Genomic DNA, 27,370 nt, shown 5'->3' with positions numbered 1-27,370 from the left:
TAGGTCACTAGGTCAAATTAAAGAAAAATCTTGTGTATGCGATAGAGACTGTTTTTTTCATTTAATATTTATGAAATTTGGTCAGGTTGATTGCCTTAATGAAATCTAGGTCAAATTTGAATATGGGTCATCTGAGGTCAAAAACTAGGTCACTTGGTCAAATAAAAGAAAAAACTTCTGTATGTGATAGAGGCTGTATTTTTCTGTTGATCTTCATGAATTTTTGTCAGAATGATTGCCTTGATAAAATCTAGGTCGAGTTTGAACATGGGTCATCTAGGGTCAAAAACTAGGTCATATCTAAGAAAATGCTTGTTTTATCGCAAGAGACCAATTTTTTGGTCCAATCTTAATGAAAATTGGTCAGAATATTTGTTTCCATGAAATCACTAGGTCAAACATGTTTTACACTGTTATGGTGTGTTTCTTAGGTGAGCGACCTAGGGCCATCTTGGCCCTCTTGTTTTGTTACGGGAGAGTTTTAGGGTATCTCGTGTAGCAGTGGTACCTAGATATGCTGTCTTTGGACAAAAGCCATAGCCTTTCACCTGTAAATGTCATAGAACAAGAACTGGTCAGGACAAAAATTACATAGTTCTGTACATGAGCACCTAGAATGCCATGCAGTGCAGTCCAGAATGAACACTGTAGACTTGTATAACTGTGACAGAAGTGGGAGGTAGGGCAGTCCAGAATGAACAGATTTGAAGAAATGTATAACTGTGATGGAAGCATGAGGTAGAGCAGTCCAGAATGAATAACTCCGTAGACTTGTAGTATAACTGTGACAGAAGCATGAGGTAGGGCAGTCCAGAGTGAACAACTCTAGAAATGTATAACTGTGACGGAAGCATGAGGTAGGGCAGTCCAGAGTGAACAACTCTAGAAATGTATAACAGTGACGGAAGCATGAGGTAGGGCAGTCCAGAGTGAACAACTCTAGAAATGTATAACTGTGACGGAAGCATGAGGTAGGGCAGTCCAGAGTGAACAACTCTAGAAATGTATAACAGTGACGGAAGCAGGAGATATAACTGCGATGAAAGGAGAAGGTAGGATAGTACAGAATGATGAACAAACATGCAATTATTTCATTTATGATCAGCTGAATCTGAAAACTACCCTCTTAATGTAAAGGAAGACACAAAAAAGATACAAACCATGATGGATAGTTTTCTTGCATGCATAAAAGATGGAAAATCTGAAAAATGTGCCAAGAATCTTGAATCCTTATGTATTTATTATTATTATTTGACATAATGGTTGTGTCTGCCATCTTTCCAAGAGCTTGTGGAATTAATGCCTTATAAATTGTCATTAGCCACAATCATTCACAAGATGGTTTCTCAGGCTGAAGAAATGTTCATTCGGAAGTGCAAAGCATTCTGTGATCTTTAACCTTCATTACTCATTATAAAGTACATTTTTCTTTTTCTGGGCTTATTTTCTGCTTGAGAGAAATGTTATTTTGTTGTTAGTTACTGTCATTCCAAACAATTTATGAGTGAAAAGCTTGCTGATGTTTAATTTATTGCCTGGTTTAACAGGATAATGTACTTCCATGTAGAGGCCTGTGACTGAAGAAACTGGAGCAATTAACAGAATATGATGACAGAAAATAGCAATTTAAAATGTATCAGGGAAGAACAGTATTTCAATAATCCCATGATAGAAGATCAGCCTTAGGTTCTACATGCATTGTGGAAAAGTGCATTGATTTGCAACCTCAGGGCCAGTTTTCAAATTATTCAATAACACTATGCATATTTTCCCCCTCCATTATTAGAGAGAGTATGATTTTTCTCACTTCTTTTTTGAAGAGCCTGCCATTTCTGACTTCTTTATTGAAGGGTGTAACATTCCACACCAGGTGGGTTTATTCAGAAGGTGTCAAGATTTATACCTATATCTGACCTTGATGCCTAAAGCACTTTACAAAGACCATTGTAGCAGTTAGTGAAGTATTTGTTTTTACAGGCATGTAATGATAAAGAATCTAAGATTCATAGCTATAATGTAGTTTCTCACCTTTTTTGATTGAAATACAAATGGGTTTTTTTTACCGCCTTGAAATATTATTTTTACCGATCATTCAAACTGTCGTAAGTTTTTGATAAAAAATTCAGTTGAAAGAAGTTGTGAAATTTCAATATTAGCATAATATTTCAAAAGGTTTTTCTCTGTCGTCTATTCAGTTTAGAAACTTGATAAGGAAAGAAGATACATTTTTGTTAAAATTGATTGATAGCTGGAACATTTTACTTCGCTTTTATTTTTAATTTAACTAACTTTTGTATTGATAGTTAAAGAGTATTTTACCTTGCTTCTATTAATTAATTAAACCCGTTTTTAATTGTTAGCAAGTCGCGCTACATTTCATGTAATAAGATACACACAATTTTAATTTAATTGATTCTATGTAAATTTTATAGCAATGGTGTGTGCATGAGTTAAAATGTAATGGGGAGTGGGGGAGTATGTAATGGGGAGTGGGGGGGTATGGAGGCGGGATTTTGTCGTACTGCGAAGTAGTGTTCTGGTATATTCACGTATATTACATAATTGATCTGGCCAGCTTTCCTGATGTTGAAAAATAATAAATACGACTCGACTCAATGTCGTTGCGCACTGACCTCTTTTACTCCCAGGTGAATAGATCATGTCTGTCAATATAAACTGGTTACTGTTGTCACAAAAAAAATGACATGGCTTATTAACTTGGATGTCACAGGGAAAGACTACTGAATATTTCAACACTGTTAATGGATTGGACTTCCAAACATGAAAGTTTGATGACTTTTAATTAAGGTATGCATTCCACTCTCGAAAATAGAAGCATGGTAAAATGGGCCGATTTGTATAAAACTTTTGATTTGTTTGTTTGTTTGTTTTGGGTTTAATGCCGTTTTTCAACAGTATTTCAATCAGAATTTGCAGGTACATAATAAAAAAAGCCTAATGTCATAAATACCAAGTGAATGTTCATTATAGGCCGACATTGAGGGAATATTTTAATTGGCTGGCTACGTTAAAGATTGGTCATAATATAGATAAAACTTTTTTCCTTGTTTGCTTAATTTAAATATTAACAAACTATTACTTTGCATCGGAAGATCTTTCCATGAATAAACTTCTTTTTTTTATATATTTTATGAGGTATAACAGCTTAGCAACGTAAGGTTTTTACGTCAACATTTAGACTTGTGAACGCAATACTTAGATAAAAATTGCATTTCTCCTTTCAAATAGCATTATATACAGTTATAAAGACCGCAATTGAACGTGATTTTTGATCTGTGAACAAATTATTTCCTATTAGATGATTGTATAAAATCAATTTAGATTGATTTATCTATTCACAACCAAAGTTTTACCAGACGTGCCCCAACGGTAGATCTACGTCTGATACGGCTTGCATTGGGAAACGCCAAGTCAGGCAGAAAGTGAAAATATATTTCAATTAAAGCAGCCATCAATAAACGAGAAATATTTGCAATCACCATGACGATAGTGGGTATATCACCAATCATGTGAAAATAGCTTGCGTTGATGGAGCATTTAACAGCGAAAACACTTCTGTCTATTCATTACTGATAATAATACAAGTTCAAAAATCATAATTGAGAATTTCATTACGTAGAAAATTGCTTTGAAATCTTTTCATATATCAGGCTTTAATTAGTATTGAAGAAAAAGTTATATTTTTGTTTGTATTTAAAATGTTGATTAAATGAAAATTTAATAATTCATTAGACATTCCTCTTAGGCATGGCTTTGTTGTCACAGCAATCGCCGATGGTAAACGTGGGAATTGTTGTATCAGATAGTTTAAGAACCGAGCTAATCTCCTAGCGCTGTCACTGACCTTCAATAAAAATAGAAAATGAAACAGTTTTAAAGCCAAATCAAAATTGAACTTTGAAGAAAAAACCTGCCCGTACTTGCTGAAAAAATAAAAGAGCTTTAGCAGTTTTAAAGACATGGAACTGAACTGAAATCTAAATAAAAGTACTGACATTTGAAAAAGACATTACCCTCAAAAGTATTGTAATTTTTTAGGGGCCCTGGAGGGTATTGCGGATTTAATTCGTAATTTAGTTTCTGTCTCAAATCAATATCCTGGGACGGCAATCCGACTCATACATTATTTATAGTAGAGAAAACATCCTCTGTACTTAATGAGGAGGGACATTTTAATAGTATTTCACCGTTATTCAGGTTCAGTATATTGAACAGTCATATTAGTTGGTATGATTGGAAATACAGTACGTATGGCACCTATGACCTATAATTGTCGGTGACGTTAAACCTAACAACAACCTATGGTAACAACAACCACACTGAAAACGTTTTTCTAATAGTGCATCTGTTAACAGATTTGTTTTCATTTTGGAATTGCATTGGTATTGTTCTAACTGAAGCAAAAATCACTTGTGGTCCATTTAAATCATTTTTTACCATTTCTGGAACGTCTTTGTCACGGTGGTGTGGGATACTTCTTTCCAAAGGACTAAATTTTGATTGGTTCAAACTTTCCATTAAATCAATGTATCAAGTCTTTTGATTGGTTGTGTGACAACTTAAGTTTTAAAAGCAATTTTTAGAATGATTTTTTTTATTATCAGGAAAACACTTCTAAGTAAGCCAAATGTTTGCTGTAAGATCCTAGGCTATAGTTTCTCGACTCAAGAATTCTTAAAAGCATTTTAGCTTTATATTATTATATCAATAAACTTGAACTGACATATAATAGGCTTCATAAAAATAAATTGAAGGGAAATTGATCTAGTTTTGTTGCAAGATCTCTTTTCATGAGCAAGATCCAAACAGTTCTTATGAATTTATTTGACTTAATTGATACTCCAGTGTAAAAAAAATTTACTTTCAAAGATAATTTCTCTGGTCTTGTATGAGAACCACTGTCAATTTAAGAAGACATTTAGCTATGTGACTCCACGCTTTGATTTTTACTGCTGTATTTTCTAGATATCAAAAAGACAGTTTGATGGGATATCAAAGATAATTCACCCCAAATTATACAAATTTTATATTCAAAAGTCTCCCAAGCTTCAGAAAATTGTTGGAAAGTTGGCCCGCGACTTATTTATAATTGTGGTATATGACCTGAAGTGCTTCAGATCTGTCTTTTACAATAATTGTAGCCCAGTCTTTAATAATTATTATCTTCAATAATAGCATAATGCTTTTTGGTAAATTTGTATTTGATATTTATAAAAAGCATAAAAAAAAACAGAATTTCATATTAAACTCTGTAACACAAAAAATGTGGTTTTATTTACAATTATTGTACAAGAGGGAATGGTATCTTCTTTGATTTTAACATTGAATGTTTTGTCGGTTCCCTTTAACTTAAAAGTAGGATGACACAGTGCCCAGGGACTGGTTAAGAGACCTCCAGGCTTTGACTGTAATAGTATGATTAAGAAACATTACTAAAAAAAAAGAAACTTTTTTGGACAGTTACTAATTTGTTTGGGGAAGAAAATAGTGATGAAAAAAAGTGATTTTTTTCTCCTTTCATTATTACTTGAAAAAGAGATAATTAATTATGTTCAGAGCTAAGTTGTAGCAAAGATAAGCTTCCTTTACTATCAATTACAGGGCTTGGGAGAATTTCAACACCAAACCAATCAAACTGTGGTGGAATAGGGTGGCTTGCCGTTACAGCAGTCAATTATTTCTGGAGAGAAAAAAAAATACCAATATATAGGATTTGTTGAGAGTGATTCTTCATTACTGGGACATTAAAGTTTATATGAGAAAAAATATTAGACACTAATTGGCAATTAAGATTCCTTTTAAGCTATTGAGTTGGGTTCAAGGACTTTGGGACCTTTTTTTATGTATTATTGGTTGGGGAGTAATTATTGGAAATTATAGAAAAGAAAGTACCATATCTCCAATTCAGTTGATAATTAGTCGGTGTGTATTTGAGAGAAAAAAGCATAAAAACGCCATTATTTATTTAACTTTTCAACTAATTTATATTATATTGGTAACAAGGCAGTCCAATTCAAATTTTATAAAAGCTTCGTTGTGCTATAAATAAGTACTGAGGTGTAAATATTTTAAAACCTTTTATCGAAATTAATTTGTTGAATTTAATTTAAATTCATTATGTAATAGGTTGCACCCAATCGTTAATTAAATTATTTTTTTTATTATGATTAGATTAAATTGAATACCCATGCACATGCAATATTTATAAAACAAGTTCAGTTTTGCAAGTAAAGTTTACATTGGTTATCTGCCCTTTAAAAGCTTCTGATATGAACAAATTGACAGAAAGTCGATGTAAAAAAAGGGGAAATACTTAATATATAACTAGATAAGAAGGGTGGATTTAGTACTGTTTGGTACCAATTTGCGTGCTATTCAGACTGACAGGTATATAAAAATAAATCAGATCAGATGTAGATTAATAAAATCCGAGATAATTCTGTTTTATAGCAAAATAATACTTTATACCTAAGCAAAGATGCTTCCGTAAACATTGTTCTGATGGTATTGTGTATGTTCAGTGTTTCCTGAATAGTGTGCTTGTTTGGTTTGTGGTATAAAGAATGTTCCAACAAAAGTTGATGAAGTGTCCGTGCAGGTCCCTTGGTTTCCTGCTACGACTGATGGAACTTCAGGACAAATATATATTAATTGCAATAATTTTCTTAAGTTGCAAAAAAAAACCCAGATCACATACTATTTTCGGCAAGAAGTTTTTGTTGCTTAAATTTAAATTAATCTGTAGCTAGTCTTTCATTATGTGAGAATCATGGTCATGGAAAACACCCAGGTAATATTTAGGTTATATTCTGAGGTGCAAAACAGGCTGCTGTTTTTTTTTTCTGTGGCTTTTCCTGTGGACTGTGTTTATCTGATCTTGTAGATACATTCTATCTGTTGTAGATAAAGGATGGTATGAATAGATTACTTATGTCATCAGCCAATACATCATCTGACCATTAACTAATTATCCAGCTAGACACCTTATCATAATTTTGTACAATTGCAATGTCTTTATGCTAATTAACTTAGTGCACCTGTCGACAGCTTCCTACAGCAAGTGCTTGATGTGATTGACATGCGTGATTGACAGGTCTGGGACAGAGATGATTACTGTCTTCTTCTTGGACAGTTAACCTCATTAGGGGGTGCATATTTTAGAGTTATCAGATTTGCCTTATTGATAACTGTCAGCAAGATTTAGGGCTAATTATGAGCTCTTTACAGCAAAAGTATATTTTTCTTACTTTTGCTGAAATATTTTAAACTGAAGACAAATTTCAGACGGTCCCCTTAATGATTCTTGAAGTTGGTGAAATATTTACAGATTTAGTTAGTGCTTATTGGTACATTCAGATACTTGTTATAGTTCGATTTTTAGGTCAGCTAAGTTTTTGTACTTTTAATAATGCAATGGTCCGTTATTTAGGTAGTGTTATTCAGTTCTATAGTGGTTTTTACCTAAATAAGGCAAGGTAAATCATGCTGATTTCTCTAATCAGCAGACGAGTTGAACTCTCAAACGTCAAAATCAAACTATAGTTCTAAAATTTATCAGGGTATATAAACTACTTTTTCCCGCCATTACATGACTGAAATACTGTTGAAAAACGGCGTTAAAAACCAAAACAAAATAAACTACTTTTTAATTAGGTAATAACTGGAAACAATTTTGAGAGATGGAAAGGAATCAGATCAGCAGTTACAGCATCAAATAAAGCACAACCCAAAGGCACTACCAAACTTTTTGTTGAACATGTAACACTGTAAAGTTAAAACCCTGGAGAAGGGAGATAGAGACTAAATGCAGGTAACAACATGAGATAACCATCAGTGTTTTGGTCAGGAGGAGATACAAGGATAGATATCTATCTCAAGTATGTTGTCCAGATCAGCCCTAGATAGCTGTGTCAATATATAACTGTACTCATCTTGTCACCTAACCCACTGGGAGGTCACCACTAGAGACAGATGAAGAAATAACTGCTGTGGACTTGGTCCAATTTCAGTTCTGATGTAGTGTCAGTGTTCCACATTGCCATTGGTCAGTTACAAAATTGAGCAAAGAAACAGCCAATCAGATACTTGGTATAAAAGTTTTATAATGGAGCTTGGTGTGCAGTCTCAGTGGTCCACATTGCCATTGGTCAATTTCAAGATTGAGCTATCAGATGACTCGGTGAGGAAGGTTCTGTAATGTAGCTTTGAGTGTAGTCTCAGTGTTCCACATTGCCATTGGTCAGTTACAAAATTGAGCAAAGAAACAGCCAATCAGATGACTTGGTATGAAAGTTCTATAATGGAGCTTGAAGTGTTGTCTCAGTGTTCAACATTGCCATTGGTCAATTACAAAATTGAGCAAAGAAACAGCCAATCAGATGACTTGGTATGAAAGTTGTATAATAGAGCTTGTAGTGTAGTCTCAGTGTTCCACATTGCCATTGGTCAATTTCAGGATTGGGCAAATAAACAGCCAATCAGATGACTTGGTATGAAAGTTCTGTAGTGGACCTTGTAGTGTAGTCTCAGTGTTCCACATTGCCGTTGGTCAATTAAAAAATTGAGCAAAGCATCTGCCAATTAGCTCCTAGCATTTTGAACAGCAGAACTGCTGTCTCCAGTTCTTCCTTTTTCAATTAGTTTTGAATAATTGTCTTCAAAATTAAGATGATTGTTCTGATTAGATTTGTCTAATTGCAGTGGTTGTTCAGATTTGCAAAAAAATACGCCACAGTTTTTTTGCATTATGCATTTAATTCTTAGGCAGATGACTTAAGAAATGCAGAGCTTTTAGGGTAATATTTGAGACTCGAAGAGCCTCTGATATTGATTATCACTCCTGTTGTGTGAAACTTGAGTTAGATCTATGAAGAAGTGTTGAGACATGAATATTGGAGTAGATCACTCACAATTTGAATAAGGGGCAAGCCCAATTAACTTGAATTTTGTAGAACAGATGGTTAATGTTTAGGTTCCTGATACAGGAGTTCTGAAAAGTATTGCATATTGAACAATGTAATTTCTTGTATTTGAGGACCAGGCCATGAGTTGGTTGGAGCTTTCTGTCATTAGGTCTGCCATGGACAAAAATGATATGATTCGAATATACTTTCATTGAAGTTTGTTCTATGCTTTCATTAAAGTTTGTCCAAGTATGCAGCCATAGTAATCTTTTTTTCTGCCAACTTAATGTTGTCTCTTTGAACTACTGCCACATGGATTGAGTACATCGGCACTAACAAGTTGATGGTGTCACAGATATATATTAGCAAACAGAGAACAAGTTGTGTTATGTTAGTATTATAGATAAAGCATGGATTGCGAGCAGGTATGTTTGTTCATTGAGATCGTACAAATCCTTGTTTGTTTATACAGGAGCCCTGGAACACTGGTCAGATTGCTCATCTAGGAATTCTGCAGATAGATCATAGAGATATACCATGTCCGATATTGATTTTATCTTATTTATCTTAACTCTGATATTAGTTTTATCTAAATCTTTGACATGGTGATTAGGGTAAAAGTTAATTAATCCGGTAGGGAGGTGATTTTGGTTAAACCGAGATAGAGGCAGGTGCATTACATTTAGGAAAGGCATGTTTATATATTATATACAAGTATAAAGTAGGGCAATAACAAGAATTAATTAGGTTTATCGGAGATGTGTCAGGCCGATGTCATGTTGGGGAAGAATTTGATTCAAAGCTACATTATGGTATTTAGAAGATAGTATACTTAGATTTTGTTAGTGCCATATCAGCATTTTCTATGTTCAGAAAAGTTTTTTTTTGACCACTTTGATTGGATTTAAATTGTCTCTCTCCCTAATGACATATTGAATGTCTGGTTTTTTGTGATGCTGGTCCTATTTTAATCTTATCAACTGTCTTTATCAGAATTAACCTTTAGCCTGCTGGTGGCAAGTCATTCTGCCTTTGCGACCAGTGCGGACATCCGTGCAGGCTAATCATGGTCTGCACTGTTCGCTATTCAGTCAGTAAATTTTAAGTGAACACCCCTTCTAATAATAAATGGTATTGCCCAAATTGAATGACAAAACAGTCCATTATAGAAATTTAGAAGGGTAAAACTAAAGGTTAAAAGTCCAGATTTAGATTAAGTGGTCTGTGCTTTACAGATAAACTTTGTAGACAGCGTAATTGCATTGGTCATCTCTGTCAGAGGGAATTAACTCTAGTTCATAACTCATGCTCACTTACTTGTAATACAAGTCTGAAATTTCTGTGAGTCACTAAGTTAAGAGCTTTACCTATTGTGAATTTAACAAGTGTTCAACTTAGCTGGCGGCAGTTTCGAGCATTCAGCAGTATAAATAAAGAGAGAATTGCAAAATATAAAATTAAATGTCGCAGTTAGTACCCAAAAAAACACACATGACATTGAGTTACTACTTAGAGATTGCACAACAATACCGCAACAATACTGCAGAGTAAAATTAACAAATTTTTGTGTACACAATTATTATGTCACACACAAGTGGGCCCGCTCTTGAGAATAATTTGTGTTAGAAATAGCAGCGTAATGACAGGAAATAATTAATGTAATGATTGTCCTTTGACGGTTGTTAAATTGAAGTGAAACCGTGTCTACATGCAGCATGACATACATGTCACAACAATCAGTGTTTTACAACTAACGCTTTTGTCAAAAAAATGTGCACATCGAAGAAACTGGCTACCATTTTACAGTCTTGAAAGGGGAGTTAACTCTTTTAAGACTTCTTACTTGTTTGCATCCTATTGGGGTGGTCGGGGGGAGGGGGGGGGGGGGGGGGTTAACCTTTTGCAGTGTGCTGAAGAAAGCTGTAGCCATTTGAACCACTTTCAATATCTAATTCTTTAGAAAGATTTCATTAATTCAGTCTTCCTTTGAAAATTAAACAAACATTTAATCAAATTATGAAAAGAACGTTTTTTTTCTCTATCCTTCAAAGAATATTTTTACCAGTTTTAACAAGCAGCCTTCACAACCTTCCACAGCATGTCAAAATTAGATTAATTTGTATTAGTATCCTATTTTTGTCACTTTTAATCCAATTTTACAGTCGGGGAAAAGCCGTGTTGGATTTTTTTTTTTACGTCTTGATAAGACTTATTCAGATGCGTGAAACATTTATTGATGCTTAAATGCTTTAATAAATATTCCTATACCCGGAGATTATGATAGAATAGAGTTTATTTTGGTACCTTTGCCCTTTAGAATAATTAAGCCTCGTGACGCGGATAATCTCCAAATAAAGAAAAATCGAAACTTTGGAAATTAGATTTTGAAATACGTTGCGACTGGGCCACAGTATGATAAACTAAAATCTGATTGCTCTTGTATGTTAGCGGCTCTATATAAATTACATGTAGATATTATTAATGACTTTATAATCATCAAGTCATTCGTCTTACCTGGATCAATACGTGCAATGAAAGGACGATGTAATAATAGAGTATCCTAAGTCTTAATTAACACCTAGACATTAACGGAGGTGTCAAGTTGTCTTAAAAAGGCAAATTGCGGTAATGACTAGGCAGCGAGAGCGAAGGTTAAAGAAAGGCACTACTATACCCAGAGGTGTAAGCCGCCATTAAATATTTATATGCTATCATCATTGGTTGATAGCAGGATGTAATGAAAATATTCATTAGTAATTCAGATAGAATATCATGTGTAATAAACCTGATTGCAATAAATTGTGTCCGGAGGAGTAAACAGTAAAAACACACATCACAATATAATAAGTTTCCAGTAGCTTGCAGATTATATAGTGTATCTTTATACATTATGACAGACTATTTTTAGGTAGTTTGTACAGACCCCTCATTTATTTTGATTACAAGAATTTTCATAAAGAACTCTGGGGAAAAGGACTGGTTATAATTCCATGTTATGGACAGTAATATTTCAAGGTCCTGACTTATCAGCTTGCCTCAGAACAAAGTGCTGAAGGTGAGCTATACCTAAGTGTCCATCAATTTTGGCCAAATATTAATTAAAGTCGGTCAGAATGTTGCCCTAACGTGATCTTAGATGATTTCAACACTGGGTCATCTTTGGTTAAAATGTCTAGATCACTAGAATCCTTGTTAACACTAGAGGCCATATTTTCTACCTGCTCAGAATGTTGTCTAATAATGTCTTAAGGCCAGTTCAAGACTTGATCATCTAGGGTCCAAAACTATAAGGCAAAAGGGTGAGCAATGTAGATGAAAGCCCTCAAGTTAACTTATTCCATGTCATGGACTATTTGTAACCAGGTTTTCAAAGAAAAAAAAACCCTGGATATTGAACTTAAAAGTTATATACAAAGTATTTTGATTTCCAATTCATTTTAGCTCTTCTTTGAATAAAGCTTGGGGCTGTTACTTGAAGAACTGTCTGGTAGATTGCTAAATTGGAAACCTTAGTATTTGTGTTAAACTATGAGAATTGCTCTCTAAGAGCTCGAATATATGGCCGTTGGTTATATAGCAACTGAACAACTTCTCTTTAAGTCCTTGAGGAAGGAAATTCTCAGTCAGGTGACCTTTCAGCACATGATGCTTAGTGACTGATTTTACACCTTATATGGTTATTAATAAAATATTAATAAGTTTTTGACAGTTGAAAAGTAACAGTTTTTACACCTTCTATACAAATTTATACATATAAACTGTCAAGCCTGAATAAAATTCGATACATATTGTATTGATTTCAGAGGGGTAGTTGTTCACGCGTGATCTGTTAAAATACCAGTTGCTGGCTGCATTCTGTGGTTACCCATTAACCAGCGGTTGATTAGAAGTCACAAAACAACTGAAACACTTTAAAGTGTCACAGCATTCATTAATTATAGATTATACAGGTACTTTAAGTGAAACCTATTTTAAGAGACAATGTTCAGTTTTAATGAGAAATGCCAATAGGTTATAATGCTAAGTTATACAGTATATGTTCCTCGGCACCTGGGGTCTTCCTTCACCATCAAAGCTGTAAAGTCGACGTATGACCTGTAATTGTGTTGGTGCCCAACTAAAAAAATGTTTAAACTTCTGTATATATACTTAGCTACTATATGTCATTGAATGTGTAAGACAGTTATGATATATGCATTGATTTTTAACATGAGGAAATTCATTTACATACCTTATTTTCAAGGCGGTTTTTAATCATGCTAGACCTAAAAATAACGTTTCATTTCCATGTGATTTATTGCCGTCATCTTTCGTTAATTATATTAAGTCTTTTGTTATAACGTTGTAACATTTAATGCATTAGGACAATAGCATTTTTATGAGTCAAGTTAACACTCACGGTTCAGTTCATTAATTAAGAGGTATTTTGTTTTTATCCAGAAGGAATTTGAGATGGCTAAAATTATCTTTTAAAAAATGACCTGGTTTCCTGAATATGACCATTAAACCATTAAAAAGGTTCTCAAACTGTTTCTTTTTCTGCAGGTATTTTTTTGCACAATTCCTTTAAAGTTTATGTATTCTGCCTTGTATGAAAATAACTTTTTATGGAAAAAAATCATGTTACGTTATATTTGTATGTCACAAAAAAACATTCTTTTATTGACAGTCCATTAAAGAATTACGCGAGTTAAAAGCAATTATTCATTAGTGGCCTTCAGATTATAATTATCATTTGTAACACTTTTTTGTTTATCGTGGTAAAAGCTTTTTCTAGTTTTAAGAACGATTTTTCCTGTATTGATTGTGGGTTATCTGCAACAAAATTGCAATCGTTTTATAGAGAGTAAAATTGGTCAGAGTTAGATAGCATTCGTATTGGCATTTTATAATGTGAAATCAATCTTGATCAGCTTTTGACGAATGTTTGACATAATTGGAACGGTTAGAAACCAAGATTGCTATCGCACTATTACTTTTCCCGTACCCTGTTCTAGTTTGTAGCTTTCATAAATCTTTCCATTTTTCAGGGGAATGTGGGTTCTAACTTGATGTGCCCATAAAATGAAAGAATTTCGCTTTAGTAAAACCTAAATCAGAGCAAGCATAAATTTAGGTTCAGTAAGACCATCGTATGTCACTCTTTTCTAAAGTACAGCTACTTCACAAACCTTACTTTACTTTACCAGTTAATGTATTAAGAACTTTAATGAAAACACAAGACACACCAGCTTTTATGCGGTTTCAGTACCATTTTAAACTGTAATTTATAATGTTTTGTCTACTTGGAAAGTAAGGTTCAATACTGGTAGTAATTAATCTGTTTCGACTAGATCAGCGTATGTCAGTTTAGGTTAGGAAGATGTTAGATTTCCAATTTTGTCCAAAGTGAAAGTGGGCGGTATCCTGCGCAGTGATGCAGCATTAATCAAAAGCCGGGACCCATTGTAAGAAACAATAGTTTCCTTTTATGACGCTTTTTAAAACTTCATGTTCTCAAGTGTGGTGTTAGTGACATTGACGTGCCGTCATCGAAATGGAACCTATGTTAATCAACTAACTTAAGAAGAAAATTGCTTGGGAAAGGCAAGATTTAATTACAATTTAGCGGTAAAGTCGATAACGGGCCTGCGTCTCTAGGAATTTATTTACCTCAAAGAATAATGAAGGAGAGACGTACAGCAGCAATGATGTAAAAGCCGATAATTTATCACCATGTCCCTCCACTTTATAGTTTTCGGGACAACCTTTTTATGTCTTTATGTTCAAAAGAAAAGTCGTTTCAGGATGCAAAGGTAATCTACTAGAGCCGGGAAAAGAAAATTTACTCTCATTTACATATTGAGTGTAGGTCTAGCGAAAGGAATTGTGATTTATGTTTTTGATGTTAATTTGTCATTAGGGAAGAGATTTGGGTACATTTATTATAATCATTTCATATTTAAGTTTCAAGCGCCCTTATTTGGAAAAAAAGTGTGTAACTACAGTGCATGTTTATAAATATTTTTTGTTGTGTTACGTAGGAGAAATATTTAAGTCCACTATTGTTAGTACTTCACCAAGCTGTCCTGTAAATATGTAGTATATCAAGGTTCAGTGACTCTTTTTCTCTACATTACCTCCCTTGGGTATTTTAGAATTCTTTTGATGTCGCATTTTCTTAATTGGGTTGGTGTTTAATGACTGTTTCACTGTCCATATAACTGTTTCTATACCTTACCAATCTGGTCACTGATTTCTGCAGGATGACAAAGAACGGTACTGGGGGACGGAACTTGGTCGTGCCCTACCAGATGAATGTGCGTTGTGATATCTGCCAATCATTATTTCATGATGTCTATATCAGTAATTCACTACCAGCCACCGATTTTACTATGAAAGTAAACTGGACAAAAAGAAAATCAGAGGATGTTTGGATTAAAATGATAAATATTAAATTGTTTTGTTATGGGACATCTATCATTCGTTAACTGCTTTAAAAAGAGACTTTGGGTTGTATGTCAGCCCGAACTGTCACACTAGATCAGATAATAGAATAAATTCCTTCTGCATAATTGCCAGACTTACTTGTATAGAAAAGGCATTCTTCTGATAGATTCAAGATCACATTTGTTATATTTGATTGACGTAATTTACCACGATTTCTTATTGATTTGAATATTTATACTATTGGTATGCATGTTTGTGAAGTATGTTTAAAGTACATGAACTTCGGAGATAGTTATAAGTATATACCTATGTGGGTAGACACCCTAGATATACTTACATAGACAGATCTTAATTTAAACCGCAAGTCAAATTATGTCAGATTTGTTGCACTAGTTGACAAGCTATGGATTGAAAGATGTTTATAGGTCACTGCAATTCAATAAAATATTGTAAAAATATTTTCTTGGTCAGATGGTCATGAAAAGGCGTATTGTTTCAAATGACTCAGTCCTGCGCCGACTTGTTTACATAGCTTACGTCTTTATCGTCAAACATTTTAAGGTTGCATGATCGTAGAGGTAAATCTTGACAAAAATCTGTGTTTTTAATGTGACCGGGAGTTTAGTCAGGTAATCGGGTGCATCTGGTAAAGGTTGATCAACTCGGAGCAAAAACACTTCACACTGTTGTGATTTGGGGCAAAAAAATCGAAATAAAATCAGTCTTAATGAGAATTTAATGAATAAGTATTTTGTGCAGGTAAATTCATAATGTATCTTGGTAACGCAAAGATATTTTGTGTTATTTATGTAATTAACTCTTTGGTATTTACCACGGGTTAATGGGAATCAAATATTGCTTTTCGACATGAATGCAGTTATTGCAGAATGTTTATGTATTACTGTAAAAGCAGAAATTTTTGCAAGGGTTTAAATTCCGCTATATTTGTGAGGCTCTAAACATCGTGAAAATCAATTCTCCCGTAAATATTCACCATTATTATAATTCAAATTGAAGTAGGATACAATTTTTACAACTTCACGAATATTAAACCTCGCGAGCATACTCAAAATTTCAAATTCGCGAAATTTTGGTCCAGTGAAAATATGTGCTCTTACAGTAATAGGTTATAGATCATTTATTGACCTAATGAAATTAAGTTTTGCAGCAGCAGACAGCAATTACTTAATTCATTAGAAGGTCAATTAGTGATCTATAACATATTTATAGTTAAACAAGTGAAAGTAAATGATCTACTTACTGGATTCACTTAAAAGGTGCCTACCCACATAGCTTAATAGGGAGATTACAATCATATCTACGGACCATTGATGGGGAAGTTCAATTCTCAGGTGAGGCATATGTTCTATGTGACTCTCCTCTGATTCATTTGGAGGAGTAAGTCATATACCTGTGGAGAACAGGTTAGTACTTGTAAAGAACTATAAAATATTATATGGTATATTTAATGGAACTGTCTGAGCCGGTACTCTAAAAAGGCAATACCGTTGTTTTTCGGCAGTCCGGTTCCTTTAGATTTTTGGGTTTGACCTGGACTACTGCATTTTCATGTCCTGTTGACCATGTAATAGGGGGACATTGGCGGTAGAAGGGGATTGGGATTTTTGGACCTGGGATTTACTGAACTCCCATTGAAGAATGAAGATAATGGTGTTGTGAACACAGATTGTGGTATTAGAGGAGCATTTTTTATCGCATTGCTGAATCTCAGCTGCAATTAATTATTTTCTCATAATTAGTTATTTAAGTTGATTAACCGTAAATATGAGTAATGCATTTTAACTGAAAAAAATCATATATCTTTGTTCAAGTAATTAAAGGTAAACCGTACAGGGTTACAAAAAAAGGCGCTGGTTGCGGTTACAAAAACTGATATGATCTTGACAACGATGATTTTGTCACAGTTTAAATGGCGTCTTTCTTTTCTTCTTACTTTAACCCCAATTCGTTAGTTCACAGGGAGAAAAATCCTTTACATTGAAAAACTTGAAACCTGTCTCCCTTGCGCTAATCTTGGTTAAGTGTTAAACTGTCAGTTATGATACAAAAACCTCCTAGACATGAACAATTACAGTAACAGGGAAAATTGATGATGGTGACGATTAACCATTTATAGAACAAAATATCGGGGTGTCGGGTGGCGAGATCACTGGGTTTATGTAATGCTACCACATTTTCCTGTTGTCACTTTCAAAAGGTGTAACATATCAGACACTGAATAACAAAATCCATATAAATACGATTATAATAGAGTCCTGATTAGGATACTTTATTCTGGTCGATACGGCAAATCGGGAATAACAGCACTAAAATAACGCAGCTATCAAAAGACGTCACAGAGGTTTGGTCATTTGGTGTACTACTTGAAGTATTCGTCGTGTTTGAAGTTTTTAAAAACATGACTGATGTAACACGAATTCTCAAAGACATTAAACCTTTCAACTGCGTTGTAGCTTGCAGGTTCTAACAATCTCATCGCGGGTTGTTTGTTTGTTCGTAGTACAGTTGCACCTATAGGTGCAGGTGCCCGGACAAAAATGTGTAATGGTGAAACATTTCATGATTTACAAACTGTTCTCAGTGAAAGCTTCACTTGTTAATTTCTTTTCTATTTTGGTTCAGAGATTGCGTAGAGATCTATATCTCCACCATGTATAATCGTGTAATTGTCATTTAGCATTCTCTCATGCAAATGGTAACATTTATTTCGTCACTTCACGGTCGGGGGAAGTATGTCAAACAAGAGTTAGATAACAATACAACACTCTTAATTACCATTGCTGACCAACATCCATGAATATGAACAGGTCAGATAAATGTCAGACTTCATCTCTACATATATATGTCTCTGCATGACGGAACTCATGTCCGCTTTCTTCGTAAGTTCGTAATGTAGTAACTCTACAGTAGGTAAGGTACGAGAATATCAAGTTTAACGTTGTCAAAACTGACTTACACATTGATTGTCCCATTCTCCAATGGGACGGAACTTTGTTCAGTTCAGTTGGTAGACCTGCTCCATCTACTTTAACTTAATTGTACGAAAGATGAATCTGACTTGGAACAGTGGCGTCAAAATAGGTCATTTTAATCAAAATTTAATAAAATTCTATATAACAACCTGTGGTTTGCCTGCTAATTGGGCGTGGCCGTAATGTTACTATTGAAAACATGGGATGCTACCACCAATAAATTTGAATAGCGTGATCAGGGCTTTACCTTTAGTGCGTGGCAGGTGATTTTGCTTGCCACCAGTGCAGACCAAGATCAGCCTGCACATCAGTGTAGGCTGATCATTGACTGCACTGTTCGCTATTCAGTCAGTAAATTTTCAGTGAACACCCCTTAAAATAATAAACGGCATTGCCCAAATTGGATGACAGACCAGTCCATTTTAGAAATTTAGCAGGCTAAGTTAAAGAAAAGTTATTCCAAAGAATAAGTTCATGGTCATCCTTTTATAACAGGGTAGAAGCATGCTTCTAATATTCAAATATGATAGTACAGTAAAGCACATTGACTGGTTAAACTGAATAAAGGCTTGTTTAATGATGCTTTTCAGTGTTCTATATTGTACCAGTCTGACGTAGTTTATCTAGATAAGTATGTAAAGACGTTGTCTTTGGAAGACACAAGTCATGGTTTTGATATTCATCTGCTGAACAGAGTATCAGTTGTGACACGTGTTGATGATCGAGCGAACATTTTGGTGATTTAGTGCATTGTTCGATGTCAGTGTCTGTCGATGTGCACGATTATTATATTTGTCATAGATTTAGCCAAGTTGTGCTGATACTGGTTCTATGCAAAGCACGATTTAAGAAAATAGGTTAATAAGGATCATATTTAGACACTAACTTAAGACTGCTATGTTTGTTAAAACTCCCTAATGAAATACAGAGCAATTTTATGACCTAATGCTAAGGAATGAATGGGCCTATTCAAAATTGCAGGATGGCAGTCAGGTCACAGTGTTGTAACTTGTTCTGTTCATTCTCAAGAATATTTATTAGACGAACTGAAATGTAAAAAAAATAATAAACCGTTAGAGCAAATTTTTTAAGCAACATATAGTACAGAGCTGAGAAAAATCTTTGCTGAAGTAAAAGCTGAATTGCATTGTCATTGTGTCTGGCAATGATTCTCTCAATGTTTCACAAATATCTTTGTGAGATTCCTGATTTGACCAAGATGTCATAGCATCACTGGAATGTCTTGAGAATTTTTTTACCCTGCCAGAGATTCATTACAATATCTACCATGCTGTTACTGTTGTCTGCCTATACATCTATTTGCATACAAATGTCCGTTTTCACACTGCCTACATGGTGATATGCGAGTTCAGTTACACCACTTAGCTCTGGCGCCTACAAGGAAACGAGGATTGTGATATTTTAGCAGTTTGAAACATGCACACGGTCCTAATAGGAAGCTGACAAAAAACTGCAAGTGGGTTTATATTACCTCTACCATGATAATGGACATATAGCACTAAATCTCTCCCAAAGTTAGAAACAACATGTCTCTTTCAATCTAATACTAATATGCGGTGGTCAGTTTTTCTGCCCTTATTGAAAAACAGTAGTGTTGTTTCCCCAAATGGGAAAAAAATACCTAAATATAGTAACAAGAAAGGGGAAATCAGGAAGTTTTCCTCCCTGTTTTTGATATCGTTGGTAAAAGAAAGTGTTCTGTACAACAGGAACAAAATGCTGTTTGCATTTCTCTACATGTTTTCGGAATTGTTTTGGGTTAACTTACAGGTGTGTCTGCCTAATTCTGTTTCATTAAGCAATGTATACTTATCGGTATGTATGTTTGTGTATTTTCAGATAGAAGATGCCATGTTAATGTTTGACAAGACCACAAACAGACACAGAGGTGAGTCCTGTAACCACATACCGTACAATGTATAAACATAATTGTAAAGAAAAATCGTGGAGCTTTTACATCAAAGATGGCACTGTACAACCTTGCTCTGTAATAATTACCTACGGGTAGCTTAGAACAAATGCAAAATTGTTGATTCTGATGAAAAAGGGGCTTTTGTTTGATTTCATGTTCTGTGATTCTGCGGAAAAAAGGGTATTCCATATACTGCAAAAAGATTTATTTTTTGGGGGCACTGCAAGAAGTTCATGTTTCATTCATCATCCACTGAGTTACCTAATGATTCACATGACTGTAATGCTTGATGTTTTTTGTACATTATGCATTTTCGTAAGCGGTATCAAACGTTGTTTCGTATTTAAAGAAAGATTGATGATTAATCTCTACAGCTCATTAGATTGACAGATGATTACAATGTAAAGGCTCCACTAATTACCAGTTGTCAAAGATTCAAAATGGCTTCATACAATGAGTAGTCCAGGACAAAATTTCTTACATTTTGTTGCTACAGCTTTAAAAAAAAAAAAAAAAAAAGTACCGTGCCAGATGAAATTTCAAAGTGAAAAAAAGATTAAACATTTTGCGGAAGCAATTATGTTCTTACTGAAGAAATAATAGCAAACATGTATATATCTTCACCTATCATTTTGCTTTATATATTAGCTGAGTAGTTTCAGCGTCTGCTGCCAAGTTTTTAGAGAGAATTAGAGATTTTTAGACTGGTTCAGTGATAAATATATTATTTTGTCTATATGTTTAATATCTGGTGCTAAGGAGCAAGTTGGAGAAGCAGTCTAGATTCATATCTTATAGCACTTATTTCAGGAAAACCTCTCCTCGGGGAGAGAAGTTATACACAGACAATATATATATTTTAAGCATAGCCGTAGTTGAATATATAGACTGTTAGCGGAAGAAAAAAAAGATTTTCCCTGAAGGTTTGTTAGAAATACATTTTAGAAATTCCTCACACAGTTTCCTGACATTTCGTGAATGCTTTGTTGTCGTTTTTGTATGCAGTTGTTACAATATCAGACGTAATGGGTGACGTTATTCTAGTAGAAAGTAAATTAATACATTTTAAAGTGGTTTGATTTGGATTAATAACTGTTTTCATATCAGTATCATATCCTTAGCAACAAGGGATGTCAGATTAAGATATCTGGTCACACTGCTATTTATATCACAGCGGCTCAATACAGCTATGAGGAAAAATTACAAAGTTGACGCTATAAGTATTGATCTTGTGGAATCCTTAAGTTGACTTTTGAAAAGAAAAGTTTATAGTCATGTGGATATACAACATACTATTTCATACATGCAACTTAGGGAAAAAAAATCACATATGCAACTTAGAGAAATTTTATTCTGCATACATGCAACTTAGAGAAATTTTATTTCGCATACGTATGTTATCTCCAGTTTTTCTACATGCAAGAAAAATAAACTACTGCCGTGTGCCATATGTTGATTTTCCTGCTGTTAAATATTAATTTACACAGAAAATGTGCAAGAGATTATTTAAGAGATAATTAGTTGCAATAAATCCTGACGAAGGTGAAAATTAGCATAGAATAATTTCTGTAGAAAGTTTGAATTTGAAAAACGACTGGTTCCATGATTGATTTGGTGGGAAATCCCGGACTGGTTAGTATTTACTGTTGTAGTTTAGGCAAACCAGTCCTTGTCATAAACCAGTCTGTACTACCACCTCAGTAATTAGAAAGGCCAGAAGTATTCATAATTTAGTATTTTTTGCTCCCAGACTAATTTGGAATATTTCATCCATGTTGATAGATGAGTTGAGTCAGAAAATACAGTACTGCTGGCTCCAGTTATGGAATGGTTTTCAGAAATATAACAATAGAATGGCCTAGCGTTTGACGTAAAGAAAAGAAAATGATTGAATAGCTCAGCCAAGCAAATTTATTGACGTAGGCATAAATATTGAACAAAAAATCTCTTCATTGCTGGAAGTTGCTGAATATGGGGAGAAGTATGAATTATGCCTCTGTGATCAGACAGGAAAGGTCATGTCTTACTTATGTTTGCCCTTCCTTTTGTACATTGAATCCTTTCCTTTTGTTCTCATTGAGTCTCATCCTTGTGTTGATATTAAATCTCTTCAGCTTTCTTGCATTTAATCCTTCCCTGGTGGTGTCATCATTGAATCACCTCAGCATTTTTATGTTGAATCCTACCCTTGTGTTGACATTGAATCCCTTTCTTGGGTTGACATTGAATCATTTCAGCATGTTTTCCTTGTGTTAACATTGAAACCCTTCCTAGTGTTGACATTTAATCCCCAATATGTATGTACACCAGATTTGTTCCTAAGTGTGTTCTCATTTGAAATCCCTTTATTTTCCCTCATTATTCTTGCATGATTCCTTCCCTTTGTGTTTGCATTGAATCCCCTTCAGTGGATATTGAATCATTTTGGCTTATTTGTGCTGAATACTTCCCTTATGTTTACATTGAATCCCATCTTTGTGTTGACATTTTATCCCTTTTGCATTTTTTATGCCCCCACTTTGGGGGGGGGGGGCATATAGATTTGCTCTTGTCCGTCCGTCCTTCCGTCCTTCCGAAAATGTTGTGTCGTGCGTAGCTCTGAAAGTATTTGACGTAGAGTCACAAAACTTCACAGGAATGTTGATCAGCATGTGTAGTTGTGCACCTGGGGTTTCGCGTCCTGATTCATTCAGTCATGTAGAAGTTATGGCCCCTGACTTTGTAAAAATTGGTCATTTTAATGTTGTGTCGTGCCTAGCTCCAAAAGTATATGACCTAGAGTCACAAAACTTTACAGGCATGTTGGTCAGCATGTGTAGTTGTGCACCTAGGGTTTCGCGTCCGGATTAATCCAGACATGTAGGAGTTATGGCCCCTGACTTAGTAAAAAATTGGTTATTTTAATGTTGTGTCGCGCATAGCTCCAAAAGTATTTGACCTAGAATCACCAAAGTTTACAGGAATGTTGGTCAGCATGTGTAGTTGTGCACCTGGGGTTTCACGTCCGTATTCATGCAGTCATGAAGAAGTTATGGCCCCTGACTTTGTAAAAATTGGTCATTTTAATGTTGTGTCGTGCCTAGCTCCAGAAGTATATGACCTAGAGTCACAAAACTTTACAGGCATGTTGGTCAGCATGTGTAGTTGTGCACCTGGGGTTTTGCGTCAGGATTCATCCAGTCATGTAGGAGTTATGGCCCCTGACTTAGTAAAAAATTGGTCATTTTAATGTTGTGTCGCGCATAGCCCCAAAAGTATTTGACCTAGAATCACCAAAGTTTACAGGAATGTTGGTCAGCATGTGTAGTTGTGCACCTGGGGTTTCGCATCCGGATTCATTCAGTATTGTAGGAGTTCTGGCCCCTGACTAATGTCATGTAGTGGGGGCATCTGTGTCCCATGGACACATTTCTAGTTTACATCAAATTCTTTCCTTGTGTTCACAATGAATCCCTTGGGTTGACATTGAAAAATTTCATTATGCTTGTATTGTATACTTCATTTATGTTCACATTGAATCCTCTTCCTTTGTTTGACATTGAACATTTTCAGTATGTTTGCATTGAATAATTTAAGTCCTTTCTCATGTTCACATTGAATCCATTCAGTATGTTTACATCAAATGTTTTCCCTGTGTTCTTGTTGAATCCCAAGTTTATGTCCACATTACTGTCACGGCTTTGTTCTTTGGCATCATAATTAATCTCGTATCCCATCATTTTGTTTTGTTAACTCCATTCGTGAAAATCGCTTCATTGCTTTACCTGGTCTTTGGTCAGTTGTCCTATTGTCCTACCTTCTGTTCTCTTGGGTCCCTACTCTTATCTCTGCCTAATACTTGTATTATATCCCTTTAAGAAGCTTGTCCTGGTACTTCCTCATTGTGTCAGTTTGTAAGTTGCAAGTCATAGCATCCTAAGGAGCAAGAGCAATTTCTGTCATCCAGTTCTTTTCAGACTCTTACATGCAATCAGTTTCATTTTCAGTACATTACATGCAATCAGTTTCATTTTCAGTGCTGTTTTGACTATCTCAATCCTTTTCTTTTGTCCAGGATAGTTCATTTGCCATGTAAGTTTTGTGTCTTTCACAGTAGGTTCCTCTAATGTGTTTAACCATTAGCCTGCTGGCGGCAAGTGACTCTGCCTCTGCAACCAGTGCAGACCAAGATCAGCCTGCACATCCGTGCAGGCTGATCATGATCTTCACTGTTCGCTATTCAGTCAGTTAATTTTCAGTGAACACCCCATCGAATAATAAATCGAATTGCCCAAATTGAATGATGGACCAGTCCATTTTAGAAATTTAGCAGGCAAAGGGTAAAAGTCGGAACCATAAATCTAGCAAGGAAGTGCTGACTGATGGAATGTGCCTAAAATAATCCCTAAGATTCCAATGGAACATGTGGAAAGAATCTGTGAACTTGCAATTTACTCCTTTAACAGCATAGAGGATCTTGATTTACAATTTAGAAATTGCTTCCAGATCTTCTTCAAGAACTCTCAAGAAGCTAGGGTGTTTTTTTCTTCCTCTATTTCCTGACAAGTAATTTATAGTAAAGGTAGTAAAAAAGCCTTGAGGCATTAATTGGCAATATGGATTTAGAAAATGTTGAGAATGAGTAGTAGGGATAATAATGGAACACCGCCCCCACCTCATTAAGGATTTAATCATTTCCATCTACTTTATCTTTTGATTTGAATAAATTTTTGAAGCTCAGGAAAATGGTAGATTTTCTATCATAATGGTATGTTGCTAATTAGAGGAGCAGATTCAGCAGAGTGTATGTTGGTATGTTGTTAATTAGGGTAGCAGATTCAGCAGAGTGTATATATTGGAAGGAAGGAGAAAGTCTAGACAGAAAAAGAGAGAAAAAATTTCATTGATGAGATTTTCAAGAACAACAAAGTTTCATTAGTTTTGGAAATTATTAATTTTGAATAACAAATCAGTTGTGTGATATGAAAACAAAATTGTTTAGAATGTAAAGCTGGGCATGGTTTTAGGGGATGTTTATAAATTGTCAGAGAAAAAAACAAAAAAAAAAACAGAAATTAAATTTGTCAGTGTCTGATTATTTTCTTGAAATTTTAATTTTTATGGTGAATTCCTTCCTTGATGAGTTTCTATGATTTTAAAGTTACATCTTGGTCTTAAATTTGTCAAGTCAGTTTATTTTGCAAAGGAGAAGAGAAAAACCCTTGTCAGTAGAAGATTTCTTGTCATTTTTACTGCTTTTACCTGGGTAGTTCATTAGTTTAGCAGCTTCTCTGTCAAATCAAACAGCATCAGCATGTCAGCCGCCTGCCTCAGTATCCACCAAAAATCTCTCGCTGAAACCTCTGATTAGATTGGAGCTATGGAGATTAGGTTGGTAGATTTTTAGCAAAACTATATTATAAGTCACAGCCACAAAGGAGACAAAAAAGCTACCACATAAAATCATATGCTGATTATTCTGCAATAAATTTACTGTTAAGAAAGCATGGTTGTCATTCAAGGGATAGCTCTCACAACCGGTTGTTAATCCAGGGATAGTTCTCATAACATGCAAGTACTGTACTTCATTCTAGGGATAGTTTTTTCGCCATGAAAGCAACAGTGGCTGTCATTTTCCAAGGATAATTCTCACTACATGCAGGCAGCACTGTTCTTCATTCTAGGGATATTTTTTTTCGCCATGAAAGCAACAGTGGCTGTCATTTTCCAGGGATATAGTTCTCACTCCATGCAGATAATGGGTTCCATTCCTAAAATCCGTCCCCTGTCCTGTTCGGGCAACATGGTAACTTATCCATCTGGAGCAAAAAATTTGAATATTTAATAGTGTCAGTTATCCTAAACACAGAATTTGATTGGCTCAGGAATTAAGAAAATCACTGGTTTGAATCACAAGGAGTTTAACTGCCTCGATATCAACTGTTTCCACAGCTCCTTTACAAGGATGTGAGTACTTGTGAAATGGTCAGTTAAAGACATTCAAAATTTAAAACAAAAAAAAAAACAATGTTTTTGGATATTCATTATTTAAGTTCAACTGGGTGCAGAAACTCGAATGTCTGTGATATGCTATTGGGTAACATAATCCTGCATTAAAAAAGGTTATTTATTAGCATTATTGTTGCAGCGGTAGAGACAGTTCTACCGAAATGTCTTTCAGGAGATGAAACGAACTGTATATAGATGAAATGCTCTTTATTTGATTGTTCTAATTTTAATATAACGAGCACGGTTGCGAGTTAAATCAGACGGAATTCCTCTTTGTGAGAATCCATAACAAATAATACAAGCTGTTTTCCGCAGTAATTGTTCCGATATCTGTTTATGGTTTACGGCAAAATTCCTTCATCTTCATACTAATGTTGTTTATCTTCGTTCTTATTTTCTGGAAAGAAGAAATCAGCTTAGAGGAAATTGTCTCTTCTCATAATTGCTATTCGGTTATAGAACCTACGACCCTAATACGGCATCATTGCTCAAAATATCGAAATTAGCATGATTTTTACGTGCTCAAAATGGAAACTTACTCAAGCAAATTTACATTTTTCATTGGAAAACTAATTTTTATTTAATTTCAGTATTCTGAGAATTCCCGAAAAAGTCTTTCGGAAAATATATCATCTTTGATTGATTACGATTGGTTACAAGTTTAATATTATAGTCTTTTTTCGATAACCATTGTTATGGAAATGTTTGGAAAATGTTTAATTTTTCATCAGTCAAGTCCATCTATGAAAATACATAAATTGAATGCGAAGAAATTTACATATTTCTCATAACTGTCATACTCGTATATAATGCGCTAAGCGGTAACTTTAGGCAGATATTTATATCCTAAAGAAACTAGAGAATAAAAGCAGAAATACGTCGGCACTCGTGATGTCGCTAATATTGTAAGAAATGTATTCTACATTTGGACATTTTATTGTAAGTAATCTGATTACTTACGATTGCTTCACATGACAAAACGATAAAATATGAAATGATCATGGCAGGGTTATTGTTTACCTACCAATTCATATTTGCATACACAGGCTATAATGGAATTTGTTATGACGTTTCTCTTTGAAAATCGCGTGCAGCAGAGCATC

At 34.6% G+C, this 27,370-nt stretch overlaps 1 protein-coding gene across 4 annotated transcripts in view; it reads left to right on the top strand.

The window, feature by feature from the left end:
- LOC123533149 (RNA-binding protein Musashi homolog 2-like) overlaps positions 1 to 27,370 on the top strand; it is a 115,126-nt gene that overhangs the window by 39,902 nt on the left and 47,854 nt on the right. For all 4 annotated transcript variants that reach the window (XM_053519340.1, XM_053519339.1, XM_053519342.1 and 1 more), the window contains exon 7: positions 20,207 to 20,255. In XM_053519340.1, the coding sequence (XP_053375315.1) occupies positions 20,207 to 20,255 (49 nt within the window). The remainder of the gene's footprint in view (positions 1 to 20,206; positions 20,256 to 27,370) is intronic.

The sequence above is a fragment of the Mercenaria mercenaria genome, chromosome 12 (genome assembly GCF_021730395.1).
Source record: "Mercenaria mercenaria strain notata chromosome 12, MADL_Memer_1, whole genome shotgun sequence".
NCBI lineage: Eukaryota > Metazoa > Mollusca > Bivalvia > Venerida > Veneridae > Mercenaria > Mercenaria mercenaria.
This window is presented reverse-complemented; position numbering and strand designations above follow the sequence as displayed.